General features: G+C 41.4%; 1 protein-coding gene across 1 annotated transcript; it reads left to right on the top strand.

The window, feature by feature from the left end:
- Positions 1 to 759: 759 nt before the first annotated feature.
- On the top strand, positions 760 to 27,784 carry BUD13 (BUD13 homolog). The gene is made up of 10 exons (XM_047878062.1): positions 760 to 1,179; positions 3,523 to 3,616; positions 7,392 to 7,476; positions 10,169 to 11,041; positions 12,698 to 13,002; positions 14,557 to 14,662; positions 15,242 to 15,380; positions 15,694 to 15,878; positions 16,120 to 16,201; positions 27,387 to 27,784. Exons 1-10 carry the CDS (start codon positions 815 to 817, stop codon positions 27,478 to 27,480), a joined length of 2,328 nt encoding a protein of 775 aa, XP_047734018.1. The 5' UTR covers positions 760 to 814; the 3' UTR covers positions 27,481 to 27,784.

Here is a 27,784-nt window from a genome sequence, read left to right as displayed (position 1 = left end):
TAGCCTGCATTCTGAGTACTTACAAAGTATAACAAGCCTTCTTGACTAATATACTGTCACAGATTGACAAAAAAATTATCATGAGATAAGGAAAATACACGAGCTAATATTTTATTTCAAAAACTTTGGATTTACCTCTTGCACCTCACTTTGCTAGCCTCTGTTCCCAAGGGTCATGTTTTGGCTGTGTGAAGTTAGGGCAATTTCCTTAACCTCACCAGGCTTCTGTTTTCTCATTTGTGAAACATACTTGAGAATTAGAATTCAACCTCTCTAGCTTCCCTGGTTTGCTATGCTGAAAGTAGAAACAAGTCCTTTTCATTGGAAAGATTCTAGGCAAGCGATAGTTAAGGGCCACCTACGATATCAAACACGGGGAAGTTCACGGGTTGGAAACCATGTTTTTTCACAGTAATTAACTGGGTTTGGAATTCCTGACTTCCTCTCTTGAATCTTTCTTAGAAGCCTATTAGAGCTAAACCTATTAGAGCTAAACCCCCCCCCCCCCACCTAAACCTATACTAATAGAAATAACTGGTAATATGTACTGTGCGCTAGACACTTTTCTAAGCACTTCACGCAGTAATAGTATCTCGTTCCTCCCAACCACGCAGTTAGGTGCCATTCTCCCCATTTTGTTAAATGACTTGCCCAAGGTCCTACAGCTAGGAAGTAAACGGAGCCCCGACTCCATACTCTGCCCCTCCAGGGCCCCTGTCCTTGACACTGGTGCTTCTGAAGTTGCCTTGGGCAGAGATCTTGTTCCAGTCGTGGTGGTGGCCTCGTGCTGGTGCACCACCTGTTGAAAAAGCAGATGGATAGACGCACGCAAAACCATCGTTGCGTTGGCGGAGGGACGCCGGACGTGGCTGCGCCCCTCGTCACCCCGCGGACGCGCTCTCGTGTCATCCCAGGCCGTTCTCACAGCTCTTCACCACTTCCGGTCCCGGCCCCGCCTCCTCAAGGCCTCTCCGTGCGTTTGCGTTCAAGAATTTTGTCCCCAGCGCCGAGCCGTCTCTCCGCCCCCGCCGCTGCCATGGCGGCAGCTCCGCCGGTCTCCAAGGCCGAGTACCTGAAGCGTTATTTGTCTGGGGCAGGTGCCGGCGTCGATGGGGCCTCTGAGTCGGGTCGCAGGCGTCGCAGAAAGCGGCCGAAGCCTGGCGGGACCGGCGGCAAGGGGTGAGTTGGCTCTGGCGGGGCGGGGCCTGAGGCGACTCGCCGCCCCTCTCCCCAACTCCGCCCTCGGCCGGCGCTTCCCCCTCTCCGGGCCGCCCGCCCCGCTCCTCGCAGGGCTCGTCCGGCCGGAGCCCGGAGCCCCGCTCTGGCGCCCTGCGCACCCCTCGCGCCCCTGGGCGGTATCTTCGACGTCTCCAGCCCAGCTGTAACTTTCCTCTTTTCCCGCCCTCGTAGCGTTCCGTCCATTCCAGTAGAGAATGAGTATCTTGCCTTGAGAATAATGGTGGAGCTCATCCAAAGCCTCCGTGTTTGGGTATTTAGGGCCCAGAACCTGTCTGTGGGGTTCAGCAATCCCAGGGACTCCGGTTCTGAGTGAGAGACCTATGCTTACTTCCTGTTGGTCTTCATAGTGTTGCTATTAACAGTTCTTGTCATGCACCAGATGCTGTTCTAAGTACTTTAGACGTACATGAATTTATTTAAGCTTTATGATACTACCACGAAGTTGGTATTCTTAATATCCCCATTGTTCAAATGAGAAAACTTTGTAGCCCGCTGTACTGGGTTGAATAGTGCCCTTCCCCCCTTCATGTCCCCTCAGAGCCTCAGAATGTGACATTCTTTGGAAATAGTGCCTTTATAGATGTAATTGGTTAAGATGTGGTCCTAGTGGATTACGACGGGTGCTAAATCCAGTATGACTGTGTCCTTTTAAGAAGAGGGAAACTTGGGCGTGGGGGGAGGCATAGGGAGAACACAGCCTTGTGAAGATGGAGGCTGAGATTGGACTGGGTGTAGGCTGCCACTAGCTAGAGTACGCCTGGGGCTATCCGAAGTCAAGGAAATGTCCTCCCTTAGAGCCTTCCCAGTGGGCATTACCTTGCAGACGCCTTGGCTTTAGACTTCAAGCCTCCAGAACTGTGAGGGAATAGTTTCTGCTGTTTTGAGCCACCCACCTTGTGGTACTTTGTTAGGCAGCCCTAGGGAACCAATATGCCCAGTTCCAAAGAACAAATCCATTTCCTTTCCTGATTTGATTCTTGCCTATTCTCGCTTTCTGTCTTCCTGCCCTCCTGACTTGGGTGGATTCTTTGGAGACAGTGCCACGCAGTGAAACTAGCTTGAGCTTTGGAGTGACACCACAGTTCGAGTCCGAGCTGTGCCACTTTGTGAGCTGTGTGGCTGTGGGCGGGACACGTCGTCTCTCTACGCCTGTTTCCTCATCTTTAAAATAGAGTAATAATTGGAGCGTCTGGGTGGCTCAGCCGATTGAGCGTCCGACTTCAGCTCAGGTCGTGATCTCAGGGTTCGTGGGTTTGAGCTCCACATCAGGCTCGCCGTTGTCAGCCTGTCCGCACAGAGCCCACTTCAGATCCTCTGTCTTCCTCTCTCTGCCCCTCCCCCGCTGTGCTACCCCATAATAAATAAAAGAGAGTAATATTGATAGCATTTTATGGTTATGATTAGAGGTGTATAAAGTAGAGGTGCCTGGACGTGTCAAGCGTCTGACTGTGGCTCAGGTCATGATCTCACAGTCGTGAGTTCGACCCCTGTCTTGGGCTCTGTGCTGACACCTCAGAGCCTGGAGCCTGTTTCAGCTTCTGTGTGTCTCTCTTTCTCTGCCCTTCCTCTGCTGGCACTCTGTCTCTCTCTCTCTCAAAAATAAATAAACATCAAACAAGATTTAGAGGGGTATAAAGTGATACTGGCTTTTCAAACAGAACTGTTCACATTATGGCAGTCATTGCTATTTATTTGGACTCATCCATGGTTTGTGTGACCGACGTTTATTCAGTACGCACTTCCTATGCCAGTTACTTCAGGGCGTTGAGGATATCCCTGTGAATGAGAAGGCCTAGTCCCCATTCTGGCGGACCTTATTGTTTAATGGGGATACAGGCTTTAAACGTCTAATTACACAACGAATTGATTTATTTTCTTTGCATTAATGCAATGAAAGTATTCCAAGGATGTGTAACACGGGTTCTTAGTTGAGGGAAATAAGGGGAGAAGTTAAGGAGGACATGCTCCGGGAAGTTAAATGTATGCTAGGATCTTAAGAATGAGTAAGAGTTTTCCAGTAAAGAACGAGAAGAGTAGGTCAGACAGAGGGAAGGAACTGCTTATGTGAAAACTGATGTGGTAAGGAATTTGGTTCATTCCAGGCACCAAAAGTGAGGTAGTGAACTTGTGGAGGCAGGGGTACCAGATGAAGTGGGCCATATAGGCAAAGACTGGACCTTGCAGAATTGTAGGATTTTGAGCTCTATGCTACAATCTGTAGTGTTTGTAGGCTGTTATCCAAGATTGATTCTTCTTTTTTGATTTTTTTTTTTTAACATTTAGAATGCGGATCGTGGATGATGATGTGAGCTGGACATCTATTTCCACCACTAAACCGGAAAAGGAGGAAGAGGAAGATGATGGAGATTTGCCTGTGGTGTGTATCTTTTGAGTCTGTGATGAGGACTTTGAAATGCAAACCTGTCTCTCAATCTCCATTCCCGGTACAGGGTAGATTTATAAGGGGGAACGTTGAGGGCAGAAAAGGGGTGACACTTTTCAAAGAGCTATTTTTATTTATTTATTTTATTTATTTATTTTGAGAAAGTGAGAGAACACAGGCGGGGCAGAGAGAGAGGGATAGAGAGAGAATCCCACACAGGCTCTGCACTGTCAGCCTGGAGCCTGATGCAGGGCTCGAACCCATGAACCGTGAGATCATGAGCTGAGCTGAAGTCAAGAGTCAGACACTTAACTGACTGAGCCACCTAGATGCCCGTCAAAGATGCTTTAAAGTAGTCTTCTTTGATGATGCCTGTGCACTGTTTTCTTTGTTTATGGAGGGCCCTGTTAGCCTGGGAATGGGAACTAATCCCAGAGTGGCAAAATTTCTCAACATCAGCAATAGAATATGTTTACGATTAGCCATAGTTCAGTTTATTGGAATGTACCTTGCAAACAGTGTTCAGGTTCAGTTACAGGAAACTTATTTGCTCCTTGTTTTTCATTGATTCAAAGAAGTTTAAAATTGTATACTTTTGTCGAAGTATTGTGGATACGTAGGTTAATAAAACCTAGTGTCTGTACTTTAGAGATGATACCCTAGATGGGAGACAGAATTTCAAATAATTTCAACAATGTGATAAATGGTGGAGAGACATTTCACATATGTACCAAGTGCTATTAGAGCACAGGGAAAGTGGCACATTTTTTTATTCTCCTGGGAGATTCTATCAAGGAAGTAAATAAATATCCAAACTGAGTTTTGAAGGATGAGTAAGAACCAAGTGGGCAAACGGATAGGCAAATAATCTTGAATTAGTACCGTCATGGAAACTTTGCTGAGAAACAAGGTGAAAAGGAGAGCTGTTCTTGGGCTGTATTGCACTAAAGTTGTAAAAATGAATTCCTGATGAGTATATTGAATGTTGATGTCCAGCATATTCTGTAGTACATCATCTAAGAGAAAATTTATCAGTAATTAGAAGGGAAATAGTGGGGTGCCTGGCTGGCTCAGCCAGTAGAGCGAGTGGCTTTTGATCTTAGGGTTTTGAGTTTGAGCCCCATGTTGGGTGTAGAGATTACTTTAAAAACAAAAGAAAAGGAAGAAGGGAAGTAGTGATCATAAGTGACCAATTTAGTTTCAGTCAGAACCAGTCAATTAATGTTTACAAAATTTTTTTTATGTTATAAAAGCAATACATAATTTTTTAAATGTTTATTTTTATTTTTAAGTAATCTCTACACCCAGTGTGAGGCTCAAACTCACAACCCCCAGATCAAGAGTCACGTGTTCTACTGACTGAGCCACCTAGGCACTCCAAAAGCAATACATATTAATTGTAGAATATTTGGAAATTATAAGAAAGTTTACAATTCTGAAAATAATACAATAATCACTTATACTGTGACTATCCAGAGATGGCAGCTGCTCCCATTTGGATGCCCGTCTCTTTAATCCATAGATAATACAGACTTCTGTTTTATTTATTTTTTAAGATATAATTGAGATCATTCTGAATTATGGTTTTGGAGCTTGCTCTTTCATTTAATAATATGTTGTGAATACTTTAGTGAGACTTTAAAATATTCTTTGAGAATGTGATTTTTAGTGGTTTCAGTGGTAGTTCATTGTATACATTAATTTAACCTGTTCTCTTACTGGACATATGGATTGTTTTCTGTTTTGAAATATAGCGCTTTGAGAAACCTCTTGTGCATAAATCATTGTAGAAATCTGTTTATTTCTTTATCCCCACAAAGTGGAATTAATAGGTTAGAAAGTATGGTCCTTTTGGGCTGTATTCTCATATTGTTTTCCAAAAGGTGGTACAGTTTCTCCTTCCCCTACAGTTGTTTGAGAATGCCATTTTCCCCATTTCTTCATCAATACTGGAGCATTATTTACAACAACAGAAATAATAGTGAACTTACGCCAGTTTGCAGGTGAACAATGGTATTGTTTCTTAGAAAAATAGTGAATAATTTTTTTCCTATGTTTATAGGGCATTCGTATTTTATGAATTTTTTGGTATTTTTTCCATTGTTTAAAAAATTGGAATTAAAATTTTCTTTCATTGATTTGGTGCTTATGTAATACAATATATTACCTGTCTTACCTGTTATAGATATATTTTGTTATTTGTTTTTTCATTTATAGTAGTTTTGACATTTAAAAATTTTAATTTCTATAGTCAAGTCTGTTAATTTTCCTTTACGATACTGTCTTTTGCTCTTATGATTGCCTTAAAACCTGAACGAGGAAGGCTTTAGCTCCACTCCTCTCTACTCTGGTTAAAACAGGTCTTGATTATTGAATTCATTTTTGTTACTGCAAGACCATCGCCACCACCAGTAACAATGGCAAAATAATTAGGACAAGTACGATAGCAGTGGGAGCACAAGAATAATACGTGTAATTTATTGAGCATTTACCATGTCCCAAGCTGCTTAGCTTACATGAATTAGCTCACTGAATCCTCATAGCAATCCTTTGAGTCCTTTCACAAATGAGGAAATCGAGGCTTAGAGAAAATAACTTGCCAAAGGCTGCACACATTTTCAGTGGCAGAGCTGGTGATTAGATCTCAATTCATCTTGCTTGAATTCAAGCCTGTGCTTTTATTACCTGGTGAGATATCTCAAAACCAGGTTACGTGAGGAGTGATGCAGAGAAATAGAGGTGAATTATGACCTGGGTTTGGATTTCAGTTCTGCCACTTGCTGGCTTGTGACATTGAGAAATTTACTTAACTTCTCTGAGTCTTAGTTTGTTCTTTATTAGTGTGGAACCTTTCTTTGCAGGCCTGTTGTGAGGATTGAGTGAGATAATATAAGTAAACCCCAAACACAGTACCTGGCACATGGTTGCTACTCTTTAACTAGAATTTATTAACACCAGCCATATTTGACAGTCTGTTTTGTGGAAAGGGCATCAGTTGCATCAGGGTCAGAACTAGGGTTACTGGAAAGAAGTTACAGGAAAGTCGGTACAGGTCCAATAAAACTAAGGACTTTCTAGCACTGCTCCCAAATACAATGCACTATCTTGTAATATAATGAGTTCCCTGTCTGTAAATTAATTGGGTCCCTGTCAGGGAGGGACTGGGTGAGTGATCATTTATCGAGGATACAAGAATATTTCAGATTTATTTGGGAATTTCGATGATCTGAAATGTTTTTATCCCTTAAAGATTCTGTGATTCTGTGTACTTCTTAATGATTTCTTTTGGTTGGATTTAAGAAGATCTGTCATTGTGACTACCTCTGACAACAAAGGTTTCATAAGGAGCCTGAAGTCCTTGATGAGCGATAGGAGTGCCAGGGAGCCGGCCTGTATTGTCACTCTGGATATAACATAAAAGTAGAAAGGTGAAAGGAATTTAGCTTTTAGCTTCCCTGGGGCAGTTGTGCACCTGACAGGTTGATAAAGAAGGTTTGTAATGAAGAAGTTCACATTTGGAAGAAAATTGATTAGTCAGAGAAAGATGTATAATTAAACTATCCAGTGACAATCAGATAAACATCTCATAGGACAAACATAACTGAGGGCCACTACATATTTCTACATGTTTCTTCATGGCTGTTTTGGACTCGTGTGTGCCGTGTGCATTGAGAATGGGAATGGTGATAGCTTTAGGTTCCTGAAACAGTAGTGCTCCTTGACTGGATCCTGTGGATTTTCTCAACGTAAGTTGTCCTAACTCTGACAGGTGGCTGAGTTTGTGGATGAGCGGCCAGAAGAGGTCAAGCAGATGGAAGCCTTTCGTTCCAGTGCCAAATGGAAGCTTCTAGGAGGTTAGTTTCAACAGTAGATAAATCTAAATTTCCCATTTATAGGGGAACTCTTTTTTTTTTTCTCTACACTTTTTTTTTTAGAGGCATATATAGGTTGTTTTAGTGTGTCTTTAATCCTGAAAAATACAGTGCGAAAAAGAATTCAGAACTTCTTGGGAGGTAGCAAGACATGGGAACTGAGAGACCAGGTGTCCCATTTTCTCTTCTATTTCGGCATTAGTTAGGGTTACTAACTTAGGTTACACATAAGTCAGAAAGTGACTTATGTGGGGGTCTTGCAGTAACCACTGACCTCTGGTCCAAATAGGAGAGCACTTAGTATATAGTTAAGTCTTTCTTCGTTCTTCCTTTAAACATGGGTATTTTGCAGTGCATTATCCTCCAGTTGCCCACTGTGTACCCTCTCCCTAGGCTAATAATTTAACTCCCTATTTAAAAAGTTTTTGAGTTCTTTGAGAATGGACAAATGATATTTGTTTGTCATGTCTGAGTGGAGACAAGACCTGTTCTTTTTAAAAAAAATTTTTTTTAATGTTTATTTTTATTTTTGAGAGAGAGAGACAGAGAGACAGAATGCAAGCAAGGGAGGGACAGAGAAAGAGGGAGACACAGAATCCGAAACAGGCTCCAGGCTCTGAGCTGTCAGCACAGAACCTGATGCGGGGCTCGGACTCACGAACCGTGGGATCATGACCTGGGCTAAAGTCCACCACTTAACCGACTGAGCCACCCAGGTGCCCTGACAAGACCTGTTCGTAATTGGTTTGGTCTTTCTCCCACCTAGCATAATCAGGAATCTTGCTTCTGTATAGCCATTTAACTCCAGTTTACTCTCGACACTTGTTCCTTTTTCATACATGCAGAGTAGTAGACGAATTAACTGCTAAACAAGATTTGTTCTTTCTGTTTTATATTTTGTGCTTATGTTAATTATCCTACAATTCTGATAAGAAAAACATGCATAACAAAAGTGACTGTTGGTTATAGGTTAGTGACCACTATTGCCTCAGTTACTTTTCAGTATATTATTATTATGTTCTGTGAATTAAAAGTTTATTATCAGTATGTATTCTTTTATCCGAATCTTGTTCACTCTTACTATTTTGTTTTTCTCTGTGGGTGTGTTTCTAATCTTTTCCATAATCCTTTTTTCTTTTTTCTTTGTTGTTATTTATTGTTTTTTCCACAGTCCTTTTTTCAGGGAGAATGTTCAGGTCTCCATATTTATAGGTCTAGGAAGAGATACCGAACCCCCACCCCATCACCCTTGAATAGTTGTTTTTCTTCTACTTAACTCTCACTGCTCCATCCCCATTTGTCTCTGGAAATATCCTCTTTGGTCTCTGATTCTTACTTCCTTTTTGTAAATATCATGGAATTTATCAACGCCATGGATTAGATTTGCTGTCAGGTGTCCCACAGATATCAGTACTTTTCTCTGAGTGGTGATTGCAATCAGATAGGACTATTTCCCAAAGTAAAGGAGTTGACTTGGTTTAATTCATCCACTTAGCAAGTATTTCTTGGGTCCTACCAAGCATTTATTTGAATTTGGGATGTGGAGCTCAATGACAAGAAATACTGGATTTTGGAAATGTCCTGAGTTGCTGTAAACATTTCATTCTCTTATACCTTTGAAAACTGGAAGTTTCAAACTCTTTCCTCAGCTACCTAGTTTAAAAAATTGCACATGGACTCTACAGTCAAACAGATCTGGAATGGATCTTCTATCACTTATTAGCAGTGTGACTTTGGCAGTAGGACTTAGTGTTTCTGAGTATCAACTTCTTCATCTATAAAATGGGATAATAGTATTTATCTTTTAGGCTTGTGAGAATTCAGTGAGGGAATCCATATAAACCATGGACTTGTAATACGTGATCAGGAAATGCTGATCCCTCTTTTTTTCTGGTGCTCTCCCCCCCAGTAAAGAGCACAGTGACATTGATCAAATAGTTAATTACATTTCATTTTGATGTGGCACAGGCTTAGTCAGTCTGCATTTTGAAAGAAGAGTGAGTATAAACTGTGTGTTACCTAGTCTAAATATCAGTAGGAGCCTCTGACTGGTAGCTCTGCACAGGCACAGTTTTGGGAAGAGCATTGGATTGAGAGAGGATCAGGGTGTTAGCCTATCTCTTCATCTTAGTGGCTGTGACCTTTGGTAAGAAATCACTCAGCTCCTTGGAGCCTCTGTTTCACATGTCTGTGAAACAAGGATACCTGCCCAGTGTACCTTAAAAGGTATAATATGAAAAATGCATTTAAATGGCTCGTTAGGCAGATAGGAGAGGTTATTTATTTTTTTCTTTAAAACATTTTTTTAAATGTTTATTTTTGAGACAGAGACAGAGCATGAGTGGGGGAGGGGCAGAGAGAGAGGGAGACACAGAATCTGAAGCAGGCTCCAGGCTCGGAACTGTCAGCACAGAGCCTGATGTGGGGCTCAAACTCCACGAACTGCGAGATCGTGACCTGAGCCGAAGCCAGACACTTAACCACTGAGCCACCCAGGCACCCCTAGGAGAGGTTATTTTTAAGGTATTCATGAGTGAATGCTGGTTTATTGCCCCTAAGCAGAAGATTTCTGAGTAGTTTTGAGATGTTTGCTCCTGGGCCATCTTTTGAAACTTTGCATATCAAGGGTGAATAGGGCATTTGTGGGGATCTTACTTTTGCTATTTGTGTTTAGGTCACAGTGAAGATCTGCCCTCACACAGACACTTCCGTCGTGACTCCCTGGATTCATCTCCCCCAAGGAGGGTCCGTCACGACACCCCGGACCCATCTCCCCCGAGGAGGGTCCGTCACGACACCCTGGACCCATCTCCCCCGAGGAGGGTCCGTCACGACACCCCGGACCCATCTCCCCCCAGGAGGGTCCGTCACGACACCCCGGACCCATCTCCCCCGAGGAGGGTCCGTCACGACACCCCGGACCCATCTCCCCCCAGGAGGGTCCGTCACGACACCCCGGACCCATCTCCTCCCAGGAGGGTCCGTCACGACACCCCGGACCCATCTCCCCCCAGGAGGGTCCGTCACGACACCCCGGACCCATCTCCCCCCAGGAGGGTCCGTCACGACACCCCGGACCCATCTCCCCCCAGGAGGGTCCGTCATACTTCTCTGGATCCTTCTCCCCTCAGGAAGCCTCATCGTCATTCTTCAGGCATGTCTCCTAGGAGAACCCATCATGACACACCAGATTCATCTCTTCCTAGGAGGGCCTGTCACAATTCCTCAGATAGCTCTGTTCCCAGAAGGGCTCAAAATAACTCACCTGACACATCTCAACCTAGAAGGACTCATGACTCCTTGGACACATCGCAGCTCAGGAGGGCCCATCATAACTCCCCTGATTTGGCTGCTAGTGTCCCTCATTCACTGCCCAGACCCAAAAGCAGTAAAGGCCCAGAGAGAGCTTCTAGGAAAACTTCTCCACATTCGAAGGGGCCGGGACCATCTCACACATCAATCCCAAAGAACAGCAAATATGAGTATGACTCCGACCGTTCTCCTCCACGAAAAAAGCGAGCAAAATCCCATAAGCATGATTCTAAAGGTAAGCATTTGATTGTCCATAGAGGGACTTATTCTGAGTGCTTTCTTTTGGACCTTTTACTTCTTGCGGTCTTTAGAAATGAGAATGGCATTTCTTTGGAGAAGTTTTAAAAACTGTAGGGAAATGAGGAGAGGTTGGGCTGAGGAGAGTTAAAATTTACAGTGACAAGGGGTACCTTTTTTTTTTTTTTTTTTTTAGTTTATTTTTATTTTAAGGGGGAAAGGGGCAGAGAGAAAGAGCGCATGTGCGAGAATCCCAAACAGGCTCCATGCTGTTAGCACAGAGCCTGACATGGGACTTGAACTCACGAACCTTGAGGTCATGACCTGAGCCAAAACCAAGAGTGGGACGCTTAACCAACTGAGTCACTCAGGCACCCCAAGGAAGACATTTTTATATATTTTTTTGTTTTTTCTCCCTACCCCATGTGAAAATACAACATGTTTGATGTAGAAACTTCAGAGTGTATAGAAACGTACAAAGAAGCAGAAGAAAGGTACAAAATTCATTGAAAGCCATTTGCTCTTAGTGTTGTGGCCAATGTTTTTTAAAGCCTTTTTCTATTCATTTTTTATATAGTTGAGCCCCTTCTATGTAGTATATACATGTTATATGTGTAATCTTGCCTGGTTTATTCACTTAATGTTACCTTCGCCGTGTCATAAATTAACGTGGTCTTTATTGGTGTTCTGTTACATAAATGTACTTAACCATTTCCCTAATAGTGCATATTTTAGGTTATTTATAAATTTTGTTTTTATAATTTTAAAATGAACATCCTTGTAGATAAATTATTGCTCCATTCTGGATTATTTCCTTATCTACTTTTAGATAGATTTCCTGGAAATTTAAGTACTTCTAGATATGTTTCCTGGGAAACAAAGTAGAAATTGATTTGTTGGTTAAGGGGCATGTATGGTTTTAAGACTGTGGATACCCACTGCTTCTTTGGGAGGTGATTTGTGATGTTTCTGTCTACAACTCAGGCCTGTGCAGTGAGATTTGTTTACTCACTAGGTACTGTTTTCATTCATTTTTTTTTTAAATAGTTTTTACTGTTTTATTTATTCTTGAGAGTGAGAGAGAGAGAGAGAGAGAGAGAGCATGAGTGAGGGAGGGGCAGAGTGAGAAAGGGACACAGAATCCGAAGCAGTCTCCAGGCTCTGAGCTGTCAGCAGAGAGCCCGACGTGGGGCTTGAACTCACGAGCCGTGAGATCTGACCTGAGCCGAAGTTGGACACTCAACCGACTGAGCCACCCAGGCGCCCCTGTTTTCATTCTTAAAGTATATTGTTATCTTTTAGTCTCTGACATCACAGTGTATTCTAGGCAGTTGTAACTTTTGCCACAGCCCTGAGATCTGAGTGTGAGTTGTTTCTCCCATTCTGTGCTCAGATAAATATGACATAGGTGAGTATGCTGAGACCTCACATGCTAGTCACAGTCACTAGTAACTTGGGAATAGAACCCCACATCCTGCCTATTGGTTGTAAAAGTTGTGTCTGGCTCTGCTCTTTTCCCATGTCATCTGTACTTGTGTTTAGGATAGTGATAGCTGTTTAGAGGAGGACCAAATGAATATTGGACATTAGCTTGATAAGTTCCGTTTTTAAGATTCCACCAATGGGATTAAAGACTTTATTTTTTAATTTCTAGACTCTTCCCCCAGCCATAGGAAATTTCATACAAACTCTTCGCCTAGGAGATATCAGAGTCACATGTTGGACTCTTCCTCCTACCCAGATGATAGTCGGAAAGCCTCTGATTCAGATCTTTCTCCTCCACGGCAAAAGCGGAGTTCAGGGCACAAAAATTCTGATTCAGATCTGTCACCTCCACGGAATAGACCTACATACCGGAGCTCTGATTCTGACCTGTCTCCACCAAGGAGGAAACAGAGGGCCAAATCTTCTGATTCCGATCTGTCTCCACCTCGAAGGAGTCAGCCTCTAGGAAAGAAGGTAGGAATTTTCAGGAGCCATACCTTCTTTTAGAGTGACTGCTCTTTTCTATTTCTGTACAAGTTTCAGAGATATAAACCAGAGAGGGAGGGGGTAGCTCCTGGTAGTAGAGTAAATCTATTGCAGAGTTACCTCTGGATCTCTTTGCTCCTTCTGAAGGCAGGACTGCCTATGACCCAGCCCGGATGAACTTGCAAATACCAGTTTCTAAGTAGCTTCTGACTTTATATCCTCTTTATTCCACAAATGTCATTTTTTAATGGGTCCGGAAAAACTTCCTATTTTCTCATGAATAAACTGAGAACTGTAGTTTACAGAGTAGAGTTTGGAGCACAAACTTTGTGTTAATTGGATGACATTCGAATCCTCCTGCTTCTGCTTACTGTCTATGAGATTTGAGCAAGATATGTGAGATCTCTAAGCCCCAGCTTCTTCATCTGTAAAATGGGGATAATAGTAGTATATACTTCATGAGGTTATTGTGAGAATTAAATTAGCTTGTATAAGTAAAACTCTTAGCACAGTGCCCAGAAAAAGTCAGACTTTAGTGTAAGCAATTGATTATTATAAATTGGACTACCAGTCTCCATTTGCAGATCTTAAGAGACATTTAGAATATAAAATTACTTTTACGAATCATACCACCTGGGAAATCTGTGTTTTATTTTAAATCTGTGATGAAGCATGAATTGCCCAGAACATCTGCATGAACTTGGAGCAGTTGTTTTGTAAAGCACCCCAGTGCTAGGAAAAGAATCTTATTCCAGTGAGTTGGTTAAGAAGCAGAATAATAGAGCCTGTAGTATGCACATTTACCTCCAACCCAGACTTTTCAGGCAAGTCTCCTCTGTAGCCCACATGGTCCTGGCAGCCTGTCCCTGGCCCAGGAAGTAGGGTTCTTCTTTCCTGGGAAACAGAGTGAGGTCTGTGTTGCAGCTGGACCCCTTGACATTTTAGGTATCTGTTTACTTCATGAATAGTTTCATATTAAATTGAGCACATTGCTTAAGGATACCACAATACACTGTATACTCCGTTTATGCATTGGTTGGTTATCTTGCTATGAAATAGGGTTTAGTAAGAAGGTTTGATTTGGTCACAACTTGTCATTATCCTGAAATATATCCACAACTGAGGGACCTTAGACTTGCTTGAGTTTGTAGTTTAAATGGAATATTTTATTAGTGTGGGTCTCCACTGAAGGGCTTAGAGCTTGATACAGGCTTCTGATCAGGTGACCTGAGAATGTGTCTTCATGTATGCAGTTTATACACTGAAGAGTCAGAACTATTTAGATGCTTAGCTTTTTCTTTAGTATTTTGTTAGTTTGTGTTTGTGTTTATTCTTCAAACTTGGTAGTACTATTAATTTGCCATGAAGATCAATTTTATTTCTTTTTTATTTTGTGAATCTTGTGGTCGATAATGAGAATACAAAGTTGGAGTCGTTTGGTTTGGTTATTGCTCATCGTCGGGCAAAAATGCACCTGTCTACCCTGGAGCCTGCTGCTACATCGTCTCATTAATGTTGGATGCTCCCTTTTCCATTGCATAGGCTGCACACATGTATTCTGGGGCAAGAACTGGGTTGGTGTTAACTGACATACAGCGAGAGCAGCAAGAGCTCAAAAAACGGGACCAAGAAACTACGGCGTTTGAAGGTAAAAGTGAAATGCAGAGACCAGTCGAGGCTCACGTAGATTTGATTTTATTTTTTTATTTTTTATTTATTTTTAAAAAAAAAATTTTTTTTCAACGTTTATTTATTTTTGGGACAGAGAGAGACAGAGCATGAACGGGGGAGGGGCAGAGAGAGGGAGACACAGAATCGGAAACAGGCTCCAGGCTCTGAGCCATCAGCCCAGAGCCTGACGCGGGGCTCGAACTCACGGACCGCGAGATCGTGACCTGGCTGAAGTCGGACGCTTAACCGACTGCGCCACCCAGGCGCCCCTGATTTTATTTTTTTAACGTAACTTATTGTATCTGATATTTTAAACTTTTAATTGAGATCAAATTTCAGCTCTGGTTTTATGCATTATTTTAACTTCTTAGTGGTCCCAAGTGGTTCTTTTCTTTCTTGACAAAGGTTAGTTAGACATTGGTAGGAGCTACTTGTAGTCTGGCTGCAAAAGTTTTTATTCAGCATCAGAATCCCACGTTGATTTCAACTGTTAGAATATTATTCCCAATTCTGATACCTGGGTGTTTATCTTTAAAAGTATAATTTTCCTTTGCAGCTGAATTCCAATATGCTGAAACTGTATTTCGAGATAAGTCTGGTCGTAAGAGGAATTTGAAACTGGAACGTTTAGAGCAAAGGAGAAAAGCAGAGAAGGACTCGGAGAGAGAGGAGCTGTACGCTCAGTGGGGAAAAGGGTAAGAGAACCACTGAAACGGAGAACAAGACTGTGCTGACTGGAGGAGGTCATTCTCTACTTTTCTGACCAGTGAGTTAGTTCGTTGTGCCTTCACAGCTGTTTCAGGAATGGAAGGTTCAGTGTGCTCGGTCTCCCTCCTAAGATACTGGGGTACTCCACACTTGGCATTGGTATTCTAGTTTTGCTCTGTTCAATATTTGGCCGATGCTGCTGGGAAAAGGAAGTTCCCCAAATGTAGCAGTATGGTCCGCTCAGTGTGAGAGTGCAAATGTTAAACGGGACAGCATACACTCTTGGTTCTTTTTGCCCAGGCTTGCCCAGAGCCGGCAGCAGCAACAAAATGTGGAGGATGCAGTGAAAGAAATGCAAAAGCCTCTGGCGCGCTACATTGATGATGAAGATCTGGATCGGATGCTGCGAGAACAGGAAAGAGAGGGGGACCCCATGGCCAACTTTATCAAGAAGAATAAGGCTAAGGAGAACAAGAATAAGAAAGGTGAGCCTTCTGGGATTCGTCAGAGATGAAGGTGACTTGTGTAAAGAGAGATAGTCTTTAGCTTGATGATACATAGTCAGGTGCAGAGAAGGCTCTCCCATACAGTTTTTTAGGTTCCTTGTATTTGGAAATTTGCGTTCAGCTCACTAGAGATTTCTGTATAAAATTTTTGTTCCCACTGCCACCCGACTCTGGATTGAGTTATATAGGTAACTAACTTCTCCCTCTCTCCTCTCACCAGTGAGACCTCGATACAGTGGTCCTGCCCCTCCTCCCAACAGATTCAATATCTGGCCTGGATATCGCTGGGATGGAGTTGACAGGTAAGCCTGAGTATTTCCTACATTTTTGTTTTCTTTTCCATCTGACCCTAACCTTTCCTAGCCGTTCTTACATCACTCTACACTCTGCCTCATTTTCTGTTCTAACCACAAAGTTAATAATATGCAGTTTGCTTGCTTCTGTTTCTGAGGTCCCCAAATCCCATTTCCCATGCTTAAAATATTCTTCCTCCTTCTCCGTTTTTCCTTTTCAAAGTGTTTTTTTAAAGCTCTGGACAAACAGCTCTGCTGCTTCCGATGGGATACCCTTTGTTGTTGACATTGGTCACTTCTAGAGATATTTTCTAAGGTTTAGTGGGGGTGAGTGATGGGCGGTAGTCTGGAGTCTTTCGTATGTTGTATCTTTAAAAATGTAGCCCTTGAACCTTCTCTTCACTGACTTAGGAATGAGTTACTTACGATATCTCCCTGACCCCTACGGCCAGCATCTGTACCCATTTACTCTAACTTACTGTCTGTTGTGTGCTTCTGTTCAAAGTCTGCTCCTCTGTTTACATGGTAGATCCCATCTCCTCTTGCCTGCGGAAGGACATTGTTCTAGCATTTACCATAGTGGTTCTCAAACTTTTTGATCTCAAGACCCCTTTATACTTGAGAACCCCAAACAGCTTTTGTTTATGTGGTTTATATGTATTAATATTTACCTTATTAGAAATTAAACTGAGAAGTTTAAAAAGTGTTTATTAATTAGTTCATTAAAAACATAATAAAGCCATTATGTTAATATAATTACCATATTTTTTAAGAAAAATAACTGTTTTCCAAACAAAGAAAGTAGAAGAATGGCATTGATTTACATTTTTGCAAATCTCATTAATGTTTGGCTTAATAGTCGATAGCAGGGTTCTGCATTGAGTCTGTTGCAGTTTGTTTAGTTGGAGTATTGAAAGAAAGTTTAGCCTTAGAAAATTCAGCTGTGGGGCACCTGGGTGGCTCAGTCGGTTAAGCGTCTGACTCTTTTTTTTTTTTTTTTTTTTTTTAACGTTTTTATTTATTTTTGGGACAGAGAGAGACAGAGCATGAATGGGGGAGGGGCAGAGAGAGAGGGAGACACAGAATTGGAAACAGGCTCCAGGCTCTGAGCCATCAGCCCAGAGCCTGACGCGGGGCTCGAACTCACGGACTGCAAGATCGTGACCTGGCTGAAGCCGGACGCTTAACCGACTGCGCCACCCAGGTACCCCAAGCGTCTGACTCTTGATCTCAGCTCAGGTTGTGATCTCAGGGTCATGAGCACAAGCCCTGCCTTGGGCTCCGGGCTGGGCATGAAGCCTACTTAAAAAAAAAAAAAAAAAAATCAGCCTTATACATAGGTTGTTAGAAAAGGAAGGTGTATTATATTTTGTACTACACAGGAATTCAACAGGTGATAGTTTCTTAAAGGTGATTTATAACATGGAGTCTGAAACCATATCAAAGAACTTTTAATACTGTTACATTAAAATTTTTTTTTTTTTCCAACGTTTTTATTTATTTTTGGGACAGAGAGAGACAGAGCATGAACGGGGGAGGGGCAGAGAGAGAGGGAGACACAGAATCAGAAACAGGCTCCAGGCTCTGAGCCATCAGCCCAGAGCCTGACGCGGGGCTCGAACTCACGGACCGCGAGATCGTGACCTGGCTGAAGTCGGACGCTTAACCGACTGCGCCACCCAGGCGCCCCTTTTTTTTTTTTTTTTTAAACTTTGTAGGGATCTTTTCCCAGTGCGTGATTTTATAACATCATGTGCTGGTCATTTGGAAAATAGTAGTTTGCTGAGTTTTTCAGACCTGCCAAATGTTGACATTTTTCGTTATACAACATCAATGATTTGTATTTGTTAACGTTACCTCTGATCTCATCACCAAAATCTTAATAGGAAGCTAAAGTTCATGGTGGCGGATCCACGTGTATTCAAATTCTAATTTATGCTTAAAGTCTTGAATTTTATCATTGGTGACAAGTATCAGTTGTTACTGAAGTTAAAGCTTTTTGTACAATAACTTTTTTGTAGAATCCATCAGATTTTGTACCTAGAGGATCAGGTCCTCTTTGAATATAGAGTTTTACTTCTTCCTTTCCAATCCAAATGCCCTTTGTTTCTTTTTCCTACCTTAATTGTAGTAACTAGAGCTTCCAGTGCAGATGTTGAATAGAAGTAGTAAGAACAGACATCTTTGCCTTCTTCCTAAATCTTAGGAGAACAACAGTCAGTGTTTTACCATTAAATATGTTGTAAGCTATAGGTGTTTTTGTAGATTCCCTTCGCTGAGTTGAGAAGGTTCCTTTCTATTCCTAGTTTGCTGACAGTTTTTTTTTTTTTTTTTTTTTCTGGAATGTGTGTTGGATTTTGGTTCATTCTTTGATCTATTAGTTAGTTATTTAGGAATGCATTAATTCCAAACATTTAGACTTCTGTAGTATCTCACCATTATTGATTTCCAGTTTAATTCTGATGAGGTCAGAGAATATACTCCATAATATTTTGATCTTTTGAAATGTATTAAGATGTGTTTTATGGCCCAGTATATGGTTGACCTTGGTGAATAGTCCATTTGCATATGAGGATAATATGTATCCTGCAGTTGTTTGGGGGAGTGTTTTGAAAATTAATTTTTGTATTTTTTTAAACATAAACTTTTTGTTTTGGAATAATTTTAGATTTATAGAAAATTTGCAGATAGTATAAAGAATTCCTATACACTCCTCATCCAATTTTATTATCATTCATTGCATTACCATGGTACATTTATTTATCAGAACAACATTGGTATGTTGCTATTAATGTACCAGATTTTACTTGGATTTTACTAGTTTTTTCCACTAAAATCCTTTTCTGTTCAGGATCCCACATTGCACTTAGTTGTCATTTCTCCTTAGTCTTCTCTGGTCTGTGACAGTTTCTCAGTCTTTCTTTGCTGTTTGTCACCATGACAATTTTTTGGAATATGGTCAGTTATTTTGTAGAATGTCCCTCAAAGTGGGTTCATTTGATGTTTTTCTCATGGTTAGACTGGGGTTATGGGTTTTTGGAAAGAATGCCACAGTGGTGGCTTGCCCTTCTCATCACATCATTTAACCGGTACCTGGTAACAACAGGACATCCCTAGTGTTAACCTCAGTCACTTGGTTCAGCTGTAGTGAGTGTTTGCCAGGTATCTCCATTTTAATTATTCTTTTCCCCCTTCCGTACATACTTAGTTCTCTAGAAGTGAGTCACTGAGTTTAGCTTGTACTCAAAAGGTGACCTGTAGGTGGCATAGCTACATTTATTATTTGGGCTTTTTCTTTTTTTTTTTTTTTTTTAATTTTTTTTTTTTTCAACGTTTATTTATTTTTGGGACAGAGAGAGACAGAGCATGAACGGGGGAGGGGCAGAGAGAGAGGGAGACACAGAATCGGAAACAGGCTCCAGGCTCCGAGCCATCAGCCCAGAGCCTGACGCGGGGCTCGAACTCACGGACCGCGAGATCGTGACCTGGCTGAAGTCGGACGCTTAACCAACTGCGCCACCCAGGCGCCCCTATTTGGGCTTTTTCTATAGGGATTTGTTTTGTCACCCCATCTGCTAAGTTATTTATTTATATCAGTAATGATTCATGCAATTTTATACTGGATTGTAATCCAGTAGTATGTTATTTATTTTGTTATTTATTTAAATAAATTGTTCTGTTCTTTAGCTACTGGGAATTCTTTAAGGTGTCCCTTTTGCATGCCCTGTCCTTTTATTTTTTGAGTACTCTCTGACTTTCTGATACTGCAAGATGCTCCAGGCTCATCTCGTATGTTCCTTGTCCCAGCCCTAGAATCAGCCATTTCTCCAAGCAGCCCTGGCTGCTTTTAATGGATAATGGTATTTAGAAACCAAGATCTGACTGCTAGAAGTACTTGTTACTGGGGTGTCATTGTTTCTAGGCTATGCCAGCAGACAGAGCTAGGTAGTACATGTCTAGTAATTCATGTACACACACATATTTGTTATTTCTGTACCTACTTATCTGTATGTATGTGTCTGTATATGTACATGTTTATGTATACAGATACGTAAATATGAGTTCATACTAATGTTGACTCTAGTGGAGTATTACCTTTTATTCCAGCTTGTCTGTAACTTCCCTCTCCAGCATTGAGAAACTTAGCACCCCCATGTACCGTCCATTTTGCTCATCTCTGTATACATGTGAAACAGTTTCAGAATTGAGAGATTCAGAAGTAAGAAACAGATTTCCAACAAAAATATAGTGTAGTTACTTTTGTTACTACCCTTATAATTTCTAGTGAAAGAACCATTTTCCAACTGCCCTGCCCCAGTACTGTTATGTCATACATTACTAATATAGATTCATTTGTCATAGTCCCCGTCTATCCTGGGATCTCCTGACATCCTGGGTGATTTTTCCTTTTTATAGTTTGCTTATGTTAGTGTTTATTTTTTATTGTGTATAGTTCTGTGGGGTTTGACAAATGCATGGAGTCATTTATTCACCACCCTACTACTGTATGGAACAGCTACATCATCCAAAAATTTCCCCTGTAAGTCCTGTTTTAGTCAGTTACACTTTGTCCACCAAACCCTTGTGATGAGTGCTCTGCTTTCTGTTCCTATGTTTTGCCTTTTTCAGAGTGTCACAGGAATGGAATCATACAATATGGAGCCTTTTGAGTCTGACTTCTTGCACTTAGCAAAATGCATGTAAGGTTTACCCATGTTCTTGCATGAATATCTCATTATGTGGCTGTATCAGTTTGTTTATTCCCCAGTTGAAGGACATCTTCAGTTTTTAGCAACTATGAATAAAGCCACAGTAAACATTTGTCTATAGATTTTTATGTGGACATAGTTTGCAGTTCATTTGGGTAGATACCCAGTGATTGCTGGAATATATGGTGAGACTATGTTGAACTTGATAAGAAACTGCCAGTTGTTTTCTAATGTGGCTATACCATTTTTTGTTACACCAGAGAATGAGGATTCCTGTTGCTCCATACCCTTGCCAGCCTTTGGTATTGTCAGTGTTTTGGATTTTAGGTGTGTACATTTAGTATTGAATTTTAATTGCTCCGTTATCTGTTTAGCTAAACCTCTCTGCAGTTTTCTTTTTTAGTGTTTGCTCTAAGGATTACAAAATGTATCTTTAACTCATCACAGCCTACTGGGAGTTTATAACTGTACTGTTTCACATAAAATACACAAACCTTGTATGTAACGCTGAGGTTCCACTTACCCTCTGTTCTATGTGCTATTGTTGTCATATATATTACATAAATGGTATAGACCCCACAATATAGTGTTCTAATTTTTTTAAAAAGTTTATTTATTTTGAGAGACAGAGAAAGCATGGGTACGGGTGGGTAGAGAAGGAGAGAGCGAATCCCAAGTAGGCTGTGCATTGTCAGTGCAGAGTCTGATGTGGGGCTTGAACTCACAAACCGTAAGATCATAATTTGAGCCCAAGTTAGATGCTTAACCGACTGAGCCATCCAGGCACCCCTCCAGTGTTCTAATTTTTTATTTACAGTTATTTAAAAAGAAAACTGAAAAAACAACAAAATATATGTGTTAATATTTAATATTTAACTCATGTATTTACCGTTTCTGGTGCTCTTTTTTTTTTTTTTCTTTAAACAACTTTTAATATTCCTTTAGTGTAGTATTATTGGTGACAAATTCTCTGTTTTTGTTGATGTGAAGATGTCTTTATTTCACCTTTAATTTTTAAAAACTTTAGCTTTGAAATAATTTTAGATAAGAACTTGAAAAATTAGTACAGTGTGTTACAGCGTACCCTTTACCCAGCTTCCCCCAATGATAATCTAACATAACCATAGTACATTACCAAAATAAGGAAATTGACATTGGCACAATTCTATTAAATTAAAGACATTTTTCTCACCTTCATTTCCTAAGGATAGTTTTACTGACGTATTGTTGGAGGAGGTCATCAAGATGACATTACCACTGGTTGACCCAGAAGCTCTACCCAGGCAATCAGAGGCCTCTTACCCGCTCCCTTGTCCTTGGAATGTGTGTCCTGCCTACCCTTTTCAAGGACGTAGCCTTGAAAGAGTAAGGTGTTATTGAGACCACCTGGGCCAAATATGTGGCTGAATCCAGTTAAGGCCTCTGTATAAGTTTTTGAGATTCGCCAGGTGGCTGCCCAAGAGAGGCTTCATATGTAAGTTCCCTTGCCTATTAAACTTGCCCCCTATCAATGTGGAGTGGCCTGCCTCTTTTTTTTTTTTTTTGTTCTCTCCTTGCCCTCCACATACTGGGGCCAATTTCAGACTTTCTCCAGGAAGCTCACAAGGTTGTGAACCAACACATAGAACTCTGGATTGATAGTATCAGAATTCTGTGACCGTTTTGTCAACCCTTCAAGAAAGTTTCATCATTTTCTGGCCTCCACTGTTTCTAATTAGAAGTAAATCCTTAGTCCTCATTTATTTTATTGTTACTCCCTGCCCCACATTGTAATATATTGTTTTTCTCTGGCAGATTTTTCTTCTTGTTTTAGGTTTTTAGCCAGTTTATCATGTACCTCAGTGTGGTTTTCTTTGTATTTATCGTGCTTTGGGTTTGTTATGCTCTCTGGATCTTTAAGTTCATGTTATTCACCATTGGGAAGTATTTGGCTATTTTTTCATCAGTTATTTTTTCTGAACTACTGTTTCTTCTTTTCCAGTTATGTTATTTTCCACCACTTAATATTATTCCGCAGAGCCCTAAAGTCCTGTTCATTTTTCTAGCATCATTTTTTCTGTCTGTTCTTAAGGTCAGATAGTTTCTGTTGATCTGTTTTCCACTTCATTGACTTTCTGCCATCTCCAATCTATTAAGCCCACACAGTGGATTTTTTGTTTCAGCTAGTTTATTGTATTTTTCAACTCTAGAATTTCCGTTTGATAGTTTGTATTTCTCTGCTGAGATTTTCCATCTGCTCATTCATTATGAGACATTTCCCTCTTCCTTGAGAATATTTATAATTGGTGCTTTGAAGTCCTGTTTGCTCATTGTAACATTTGGGTCACCTCAGGATTGGTTTCTATTAATAGCCTTTTCTTGAGTTTGATTATATTTTACTATTCCTTGACATATCTGGTCATTTTTTAACATATATTGGATACTGTAAGTGATACATTGTCAGCACTTGGAATTCTGTTATATTCCTCTGAAGTATGTTGATGTTTATGTCCAGTAGACTGTTAAGTGGCTGCATTTGAGCTCCGAATGCTATCTCCTTTGCAGTGGGCAGCAGCTACAATTTCTGCTCAGTTCTTTCAATTTCTAGCTGCTGCTTTTTCACTGGGCCCAGTGTGGTTCCCCTGTGCAAGCACAGTATAGCAGTTAGTCAAGGATTTAGGTGCTGTTTGTGTGTACATTGCAGGGTTCATCTGTTTTGTAGCTTCCTCCCCTTCAGAGTTTCCTTCCTGATTTTCCAGCTGCTCTGCCTTCTTTGCACTGATACCTCAAGCTAATAAGCCTGTGACTTTCTGCCTCTATGAGCTGTACAGACCAGGAAGTGCCCTCTGGCAAAAAGCTCACAAATCTTTTTACAAATGGACTCATCCAGGTTCTGCCTGCTTTTGGTCACTTTCCCATGCCTTCAAAGAATTTTAGATACTTGCACTTTCATATTTTGTCCAGATTTTATAATTGCTGTCTGAGAATAGAGTAGTCTGCTCAAGTTCCTCTGCTGTGACTGAAATCCATTGCCCCACCTCCTATGGACCTGAGGCATTGTCTTCTGTCCCCCAAGCTGCCATCAAAATCTGAGGCTCTAGTTCCTGATACTGGGTATCCTCAGGGTGGCTGTGGTTTCAGGCTAGCTTACTACTTTGGTTTGCAGTTCACTGGATATAGGCTCTTTGTTTGGTAGCAGGACATTTTTCAGAATGCTGATTTGTCTTATAGCCAGAAGTGGATCTTTTTATAGCCACAACCCTAGAGATTTTCTCTGCTACACTGAGGCCATCCTTTTTTTTTTTTCCTATTTAAAAAAAAAAAAAAATTCTGGACCCACACTCAGAACTCTCCCTGACCTAGTATTTTCTTGATATCTGATTTGTCTCCAGCTCTCCCAGGAGTTTTCTTCCACTTAGCATTTTTTCTTACATCTTTCCTTTTAGTTCCCTTTCTCATCTTTGTTTTCTTTCTCATTATTTACTCTTTCGTCACCTCTTTTAGTTTGTCTGGTTTTGGCCCATTGCAAGTGAACATTTCTAGAACATATCTGTAGTTGGAAAAACTCATAAGGTCAATTAATCTAATCCCATTATTATTTAAAAGATAAGCAAGGCCCAGATAAATTTAAGTACTTACCTCGAGTTATTTAGCTCACCTGAAAAAGCTGGAATTAGAATCCTGGGCTCCTGGTGCGCCTGGATGGCTCAGTCGGTGAAGTGTCCGACTTCGGCTCAGGTCATGATCTCACGGTTCGTGAGTTAGAGCCCCACATCGGGCTGTGTGCTGACAGCTCAGAGCCTGGAGCCTACTTCAGATACTGTGTCTCCCCCTCTCTCTGCCCCTCCCCTGCTCGCACTCTGTCTCTCTCTCTCAAAAATAAATAAAAACATTAAAAAAAAATGAAAAATCATGGGCTCCTGATTCTATAGTCCAAGGCTTTTCTACTGTGCGTTCTCTTGTGGTTTGTTTTTTGATGCTGTGGGGTTTGGTTTGTTATTCATATGTCCTTCGTCTGTATGATCATATTAATGTTGGTTCTCTTAAGTACTTATTCCCCAGGGCAAAAAACAGTGGTTTCCTTGGTGCTCTAGAATACCCTGCATGCTTTTGAGGTTAGAGATGGAGCTGTTTGTAGTAAGCTTCCCTTCCTAAAACACTCTGTTATTCATCCTACTCATCCCTTAGGGAGGGTGTTAGGCAAGAGGGAAGGAAGCCTGTTCTCTCCATCAGTTCAGTAACACTTAGCAAAGATGTGATTACTTGAGGCAGCTGTGTACCAGCTGCTGGGCTCTCACAGGTAGTGATAGTCCCTAAGCTTAGGAAATTACTTTCCATCTAGAGCAGAAAGACAAGTAAATAATTTCAATACTACTTGCTAGTATTACTATAGAGGATTTTCAGGGTGCTTGGGAACACAAAGGTAGAGTAAATTCAGCCTTGGGAGAGTGCGGTTAGGGGAAGCTTTCTAGAATATACATGAGCTTTGTCTTAAGGGATATCAGTCGCCAGCCAACATAAGAAGAGGAAGGAGGTTGAAGTGCAAAGTCATAAGGGTATGGGACATCATAGTGTTATGGGGGGGCAGTCATAAGTAGTTTGCTACTGTCGGAGACCATGAGGTGTGATGTGGAGTGTATGTGATAGATTGGAAAGGTAAGCAGGGGCCTGGTCACAGTAGGCTTTAGAAGCATTTGTGATGAGTGTGGTCTTCACCCTAAAGGCAAAGGAGGGCCCTTGAAGGAATAACAGCAACTTTGTATATTAGATAGATGAATCACTAAGGCAGTAATGGGAAGCATTTGAAAGGCACACATCTGGAAGTGGAGAGACAAGGTAAAAGGCTATTGCAGTAGGTCAGGGTAAAGGAGGTGGAGTTCTGAACTGTAGGGAAGTGTTCAGGGATGAGGTGTCAGGACCTGGTGGCTGACTTGGGCAGAAGGAGAAATCACTGGATTTGACAATAGGGAAGGTCACTGGCGGCCTGAAAGAGAGCTAACTGTGGCATGGTGAGACAAAAGCTAGGTTCCAATGTGTTAAGGAGTGAATGAAAAGTGAGGAGGTGTAGACAGTGAATACAAGCTCTTTTAAGAAGTTCAATTTAAAGTCCCCAGCTGCATTAGCCCTTTAGCAAGAGAGTCGGCCTGTCCTCTGAAGCTTTGAATCCAGGCATTGACTTCCCGTCTGTAGCTATGAAAGTCCCAGGTGGCATCTTCTTCCAGTAGGGGGCCATTTCATCTATATTGAAAATCTGTTTAGTGTAACCACCTTCACTGACTGTCTTAGGTAGCTAGATCTGTTAGATAACTTGCTGCAGCTTTACACTGGCCCTTGCTGTTTCACTCAAACTTTTATGTTATGGAGACAACTTCTTTGCTTAAATCTCACGAACCACCCTCTGCCAGCTTCAAACTTTTCTTCTGCAGCTTCCCCACCTCTCTTAGTCTTCACAGAATTGAAGAGACTCAGGGCCTTGCTCTGGATTAAGCTTTGCCTCAAAGGAATGTTATAGCTGGTTTGATCCCCTATCGAGACCACTCAGACTTCCTCCATATCAGCAGTAAGGCTGTTTTGCTTCCTTATCATTTGTGTTTGTTGGAGTAGCACTTTTAATTTTCTTCAGTAACTTCTCCTTTGCATTTACAAGTTGACTGGCGCAAGAGGCGTAGCTTTTAGCCCATCTTGGCTTGCAACTTGCATTCTTCACTGAACTTAGTCTTTTTTCTAGCTTTTGACTTAAAGCGAGACGTGTGATTCTTTCTTTTACTTGAACCCTTACAGGCCAATGTAGGGTCATTAATTGGCTTAATTTCAATATTGCTGTGTCTCAGAGAATAGGCTGGAGGCGAGGGAGAGAGATGGGGGAGTAGCCGGTCAGTGGAGCAGTCAGAACACACACAACATTTATCAACTGAGTTTGCTGTCTTATATGGATGCATTCGTGGCACCCCAAAACAGTTGACGATAGTTTCGTTAAAGATCACTGATTAAAGATCACCATAACAAATAATGAAAAAATGTGAAATATTGCAAGAGTTACCAAAGTGTGACCCAGAGGCACGAAGTGAGCAAATGCTGTTGGAAAGTGGCACCAATAGACTTAATTGATGCATGGTTGCCACAGATCTTCAGTTGGTAAAAAATACATTCTGTGAAGTGTCGTAAAGTGAAGTGCAATTAGAGAGGTGCCTGTAATAAGAATTCACTAAATGTTGTGTAATGAATGGATAAATTATAAGATGTAGACATCAGCTGAGAGGGAGTTGGGCCTGTAGAGTAGTAAATGTTTGAAACAGTTGTCAAAAGAGTGGCAGAAGGGTCTGAATAAGAACTAATAAAAGGATGAATGATGTATTTTGGCTTTTTGATTCTATTGCATATGCCTTACATATTTTCACATGACTGCCTTACTTTCCTCCTTATCTATTAGGTTGTGAACTCTTCTCTTTTTTCAAAAACGAATGTCCAGTTCAGGATTCTGGCTGATCAGTGTCTCTTGATTGCAGATCCAATGGATTTGAACAGAAGCGCTTTGCCAGGCTTGCCAGCAAGAAGGCGGTGGAGGAACTTGCCTACAAGTGGAGTGTTGAGGATATGTAACTTTTCTGAGGCTGTGGGGCGGCTGTGGGTTGTGGTAGTGGACATAGGGCAGCCAGACATCCAGCTGTAACAGCTGTCTATGCTAGTAATCAGGGTCCACACAGACCAGCAACCTGAATGCCAGTTTTGACTACAGAAGAATATTTTGAGACCTGATGTTTGGACTGAGGCACCTGTACTTCTCAGGTGTTCCAACACTGGCGATTGCTGGCCTTCAGAGGAAGCATTGCATTTTCAGTGTCCCAGAGTTTGTTCTTGGTTAGGGTTTTTCTTTTTTAATAAACATACATTTATTTTTTCACAA

This window comes from Prionailurus viverrinus, chromosome D1 (assembly GCF_022837055.1).
Source record: "Prionailurus viverrinus isolate Anna chromosome D1, UM_Priviv_1.0, whole genome shotgun sequence".
NCBI lineage: Eukaryota > Metazoa > Chordata > Mammalia > Carnivora > Felidae > Prionailurus > Prionailurus viverrinus.
This window is presented reverse-complemented; position numbering and strand designations above follow the sequence as displayed.

Coding starts and splice junctions, on each gene's coding strand:
- BUD13 (XM_047878062.1), top strand. CDS start 815: ATGGATAGACGCACGCAAAACCATCGTTGCGTTGGCGGAGGGACGCCG. Junction 7,477..10,168: donor CAAATGGAAGCTTCTAGGAG/GTTAGTTTCAAC, acceptor ATTTGTGTTTAG/GTCACAGTGAAGATCTGCCC. Junction 13,003..14,556: donor GTCAGCCTCTAGGAAAGAAG/GTAGGAATTTTC, acceptor TCCATTGCATAG/GCTGCACACATGTATTCTGG.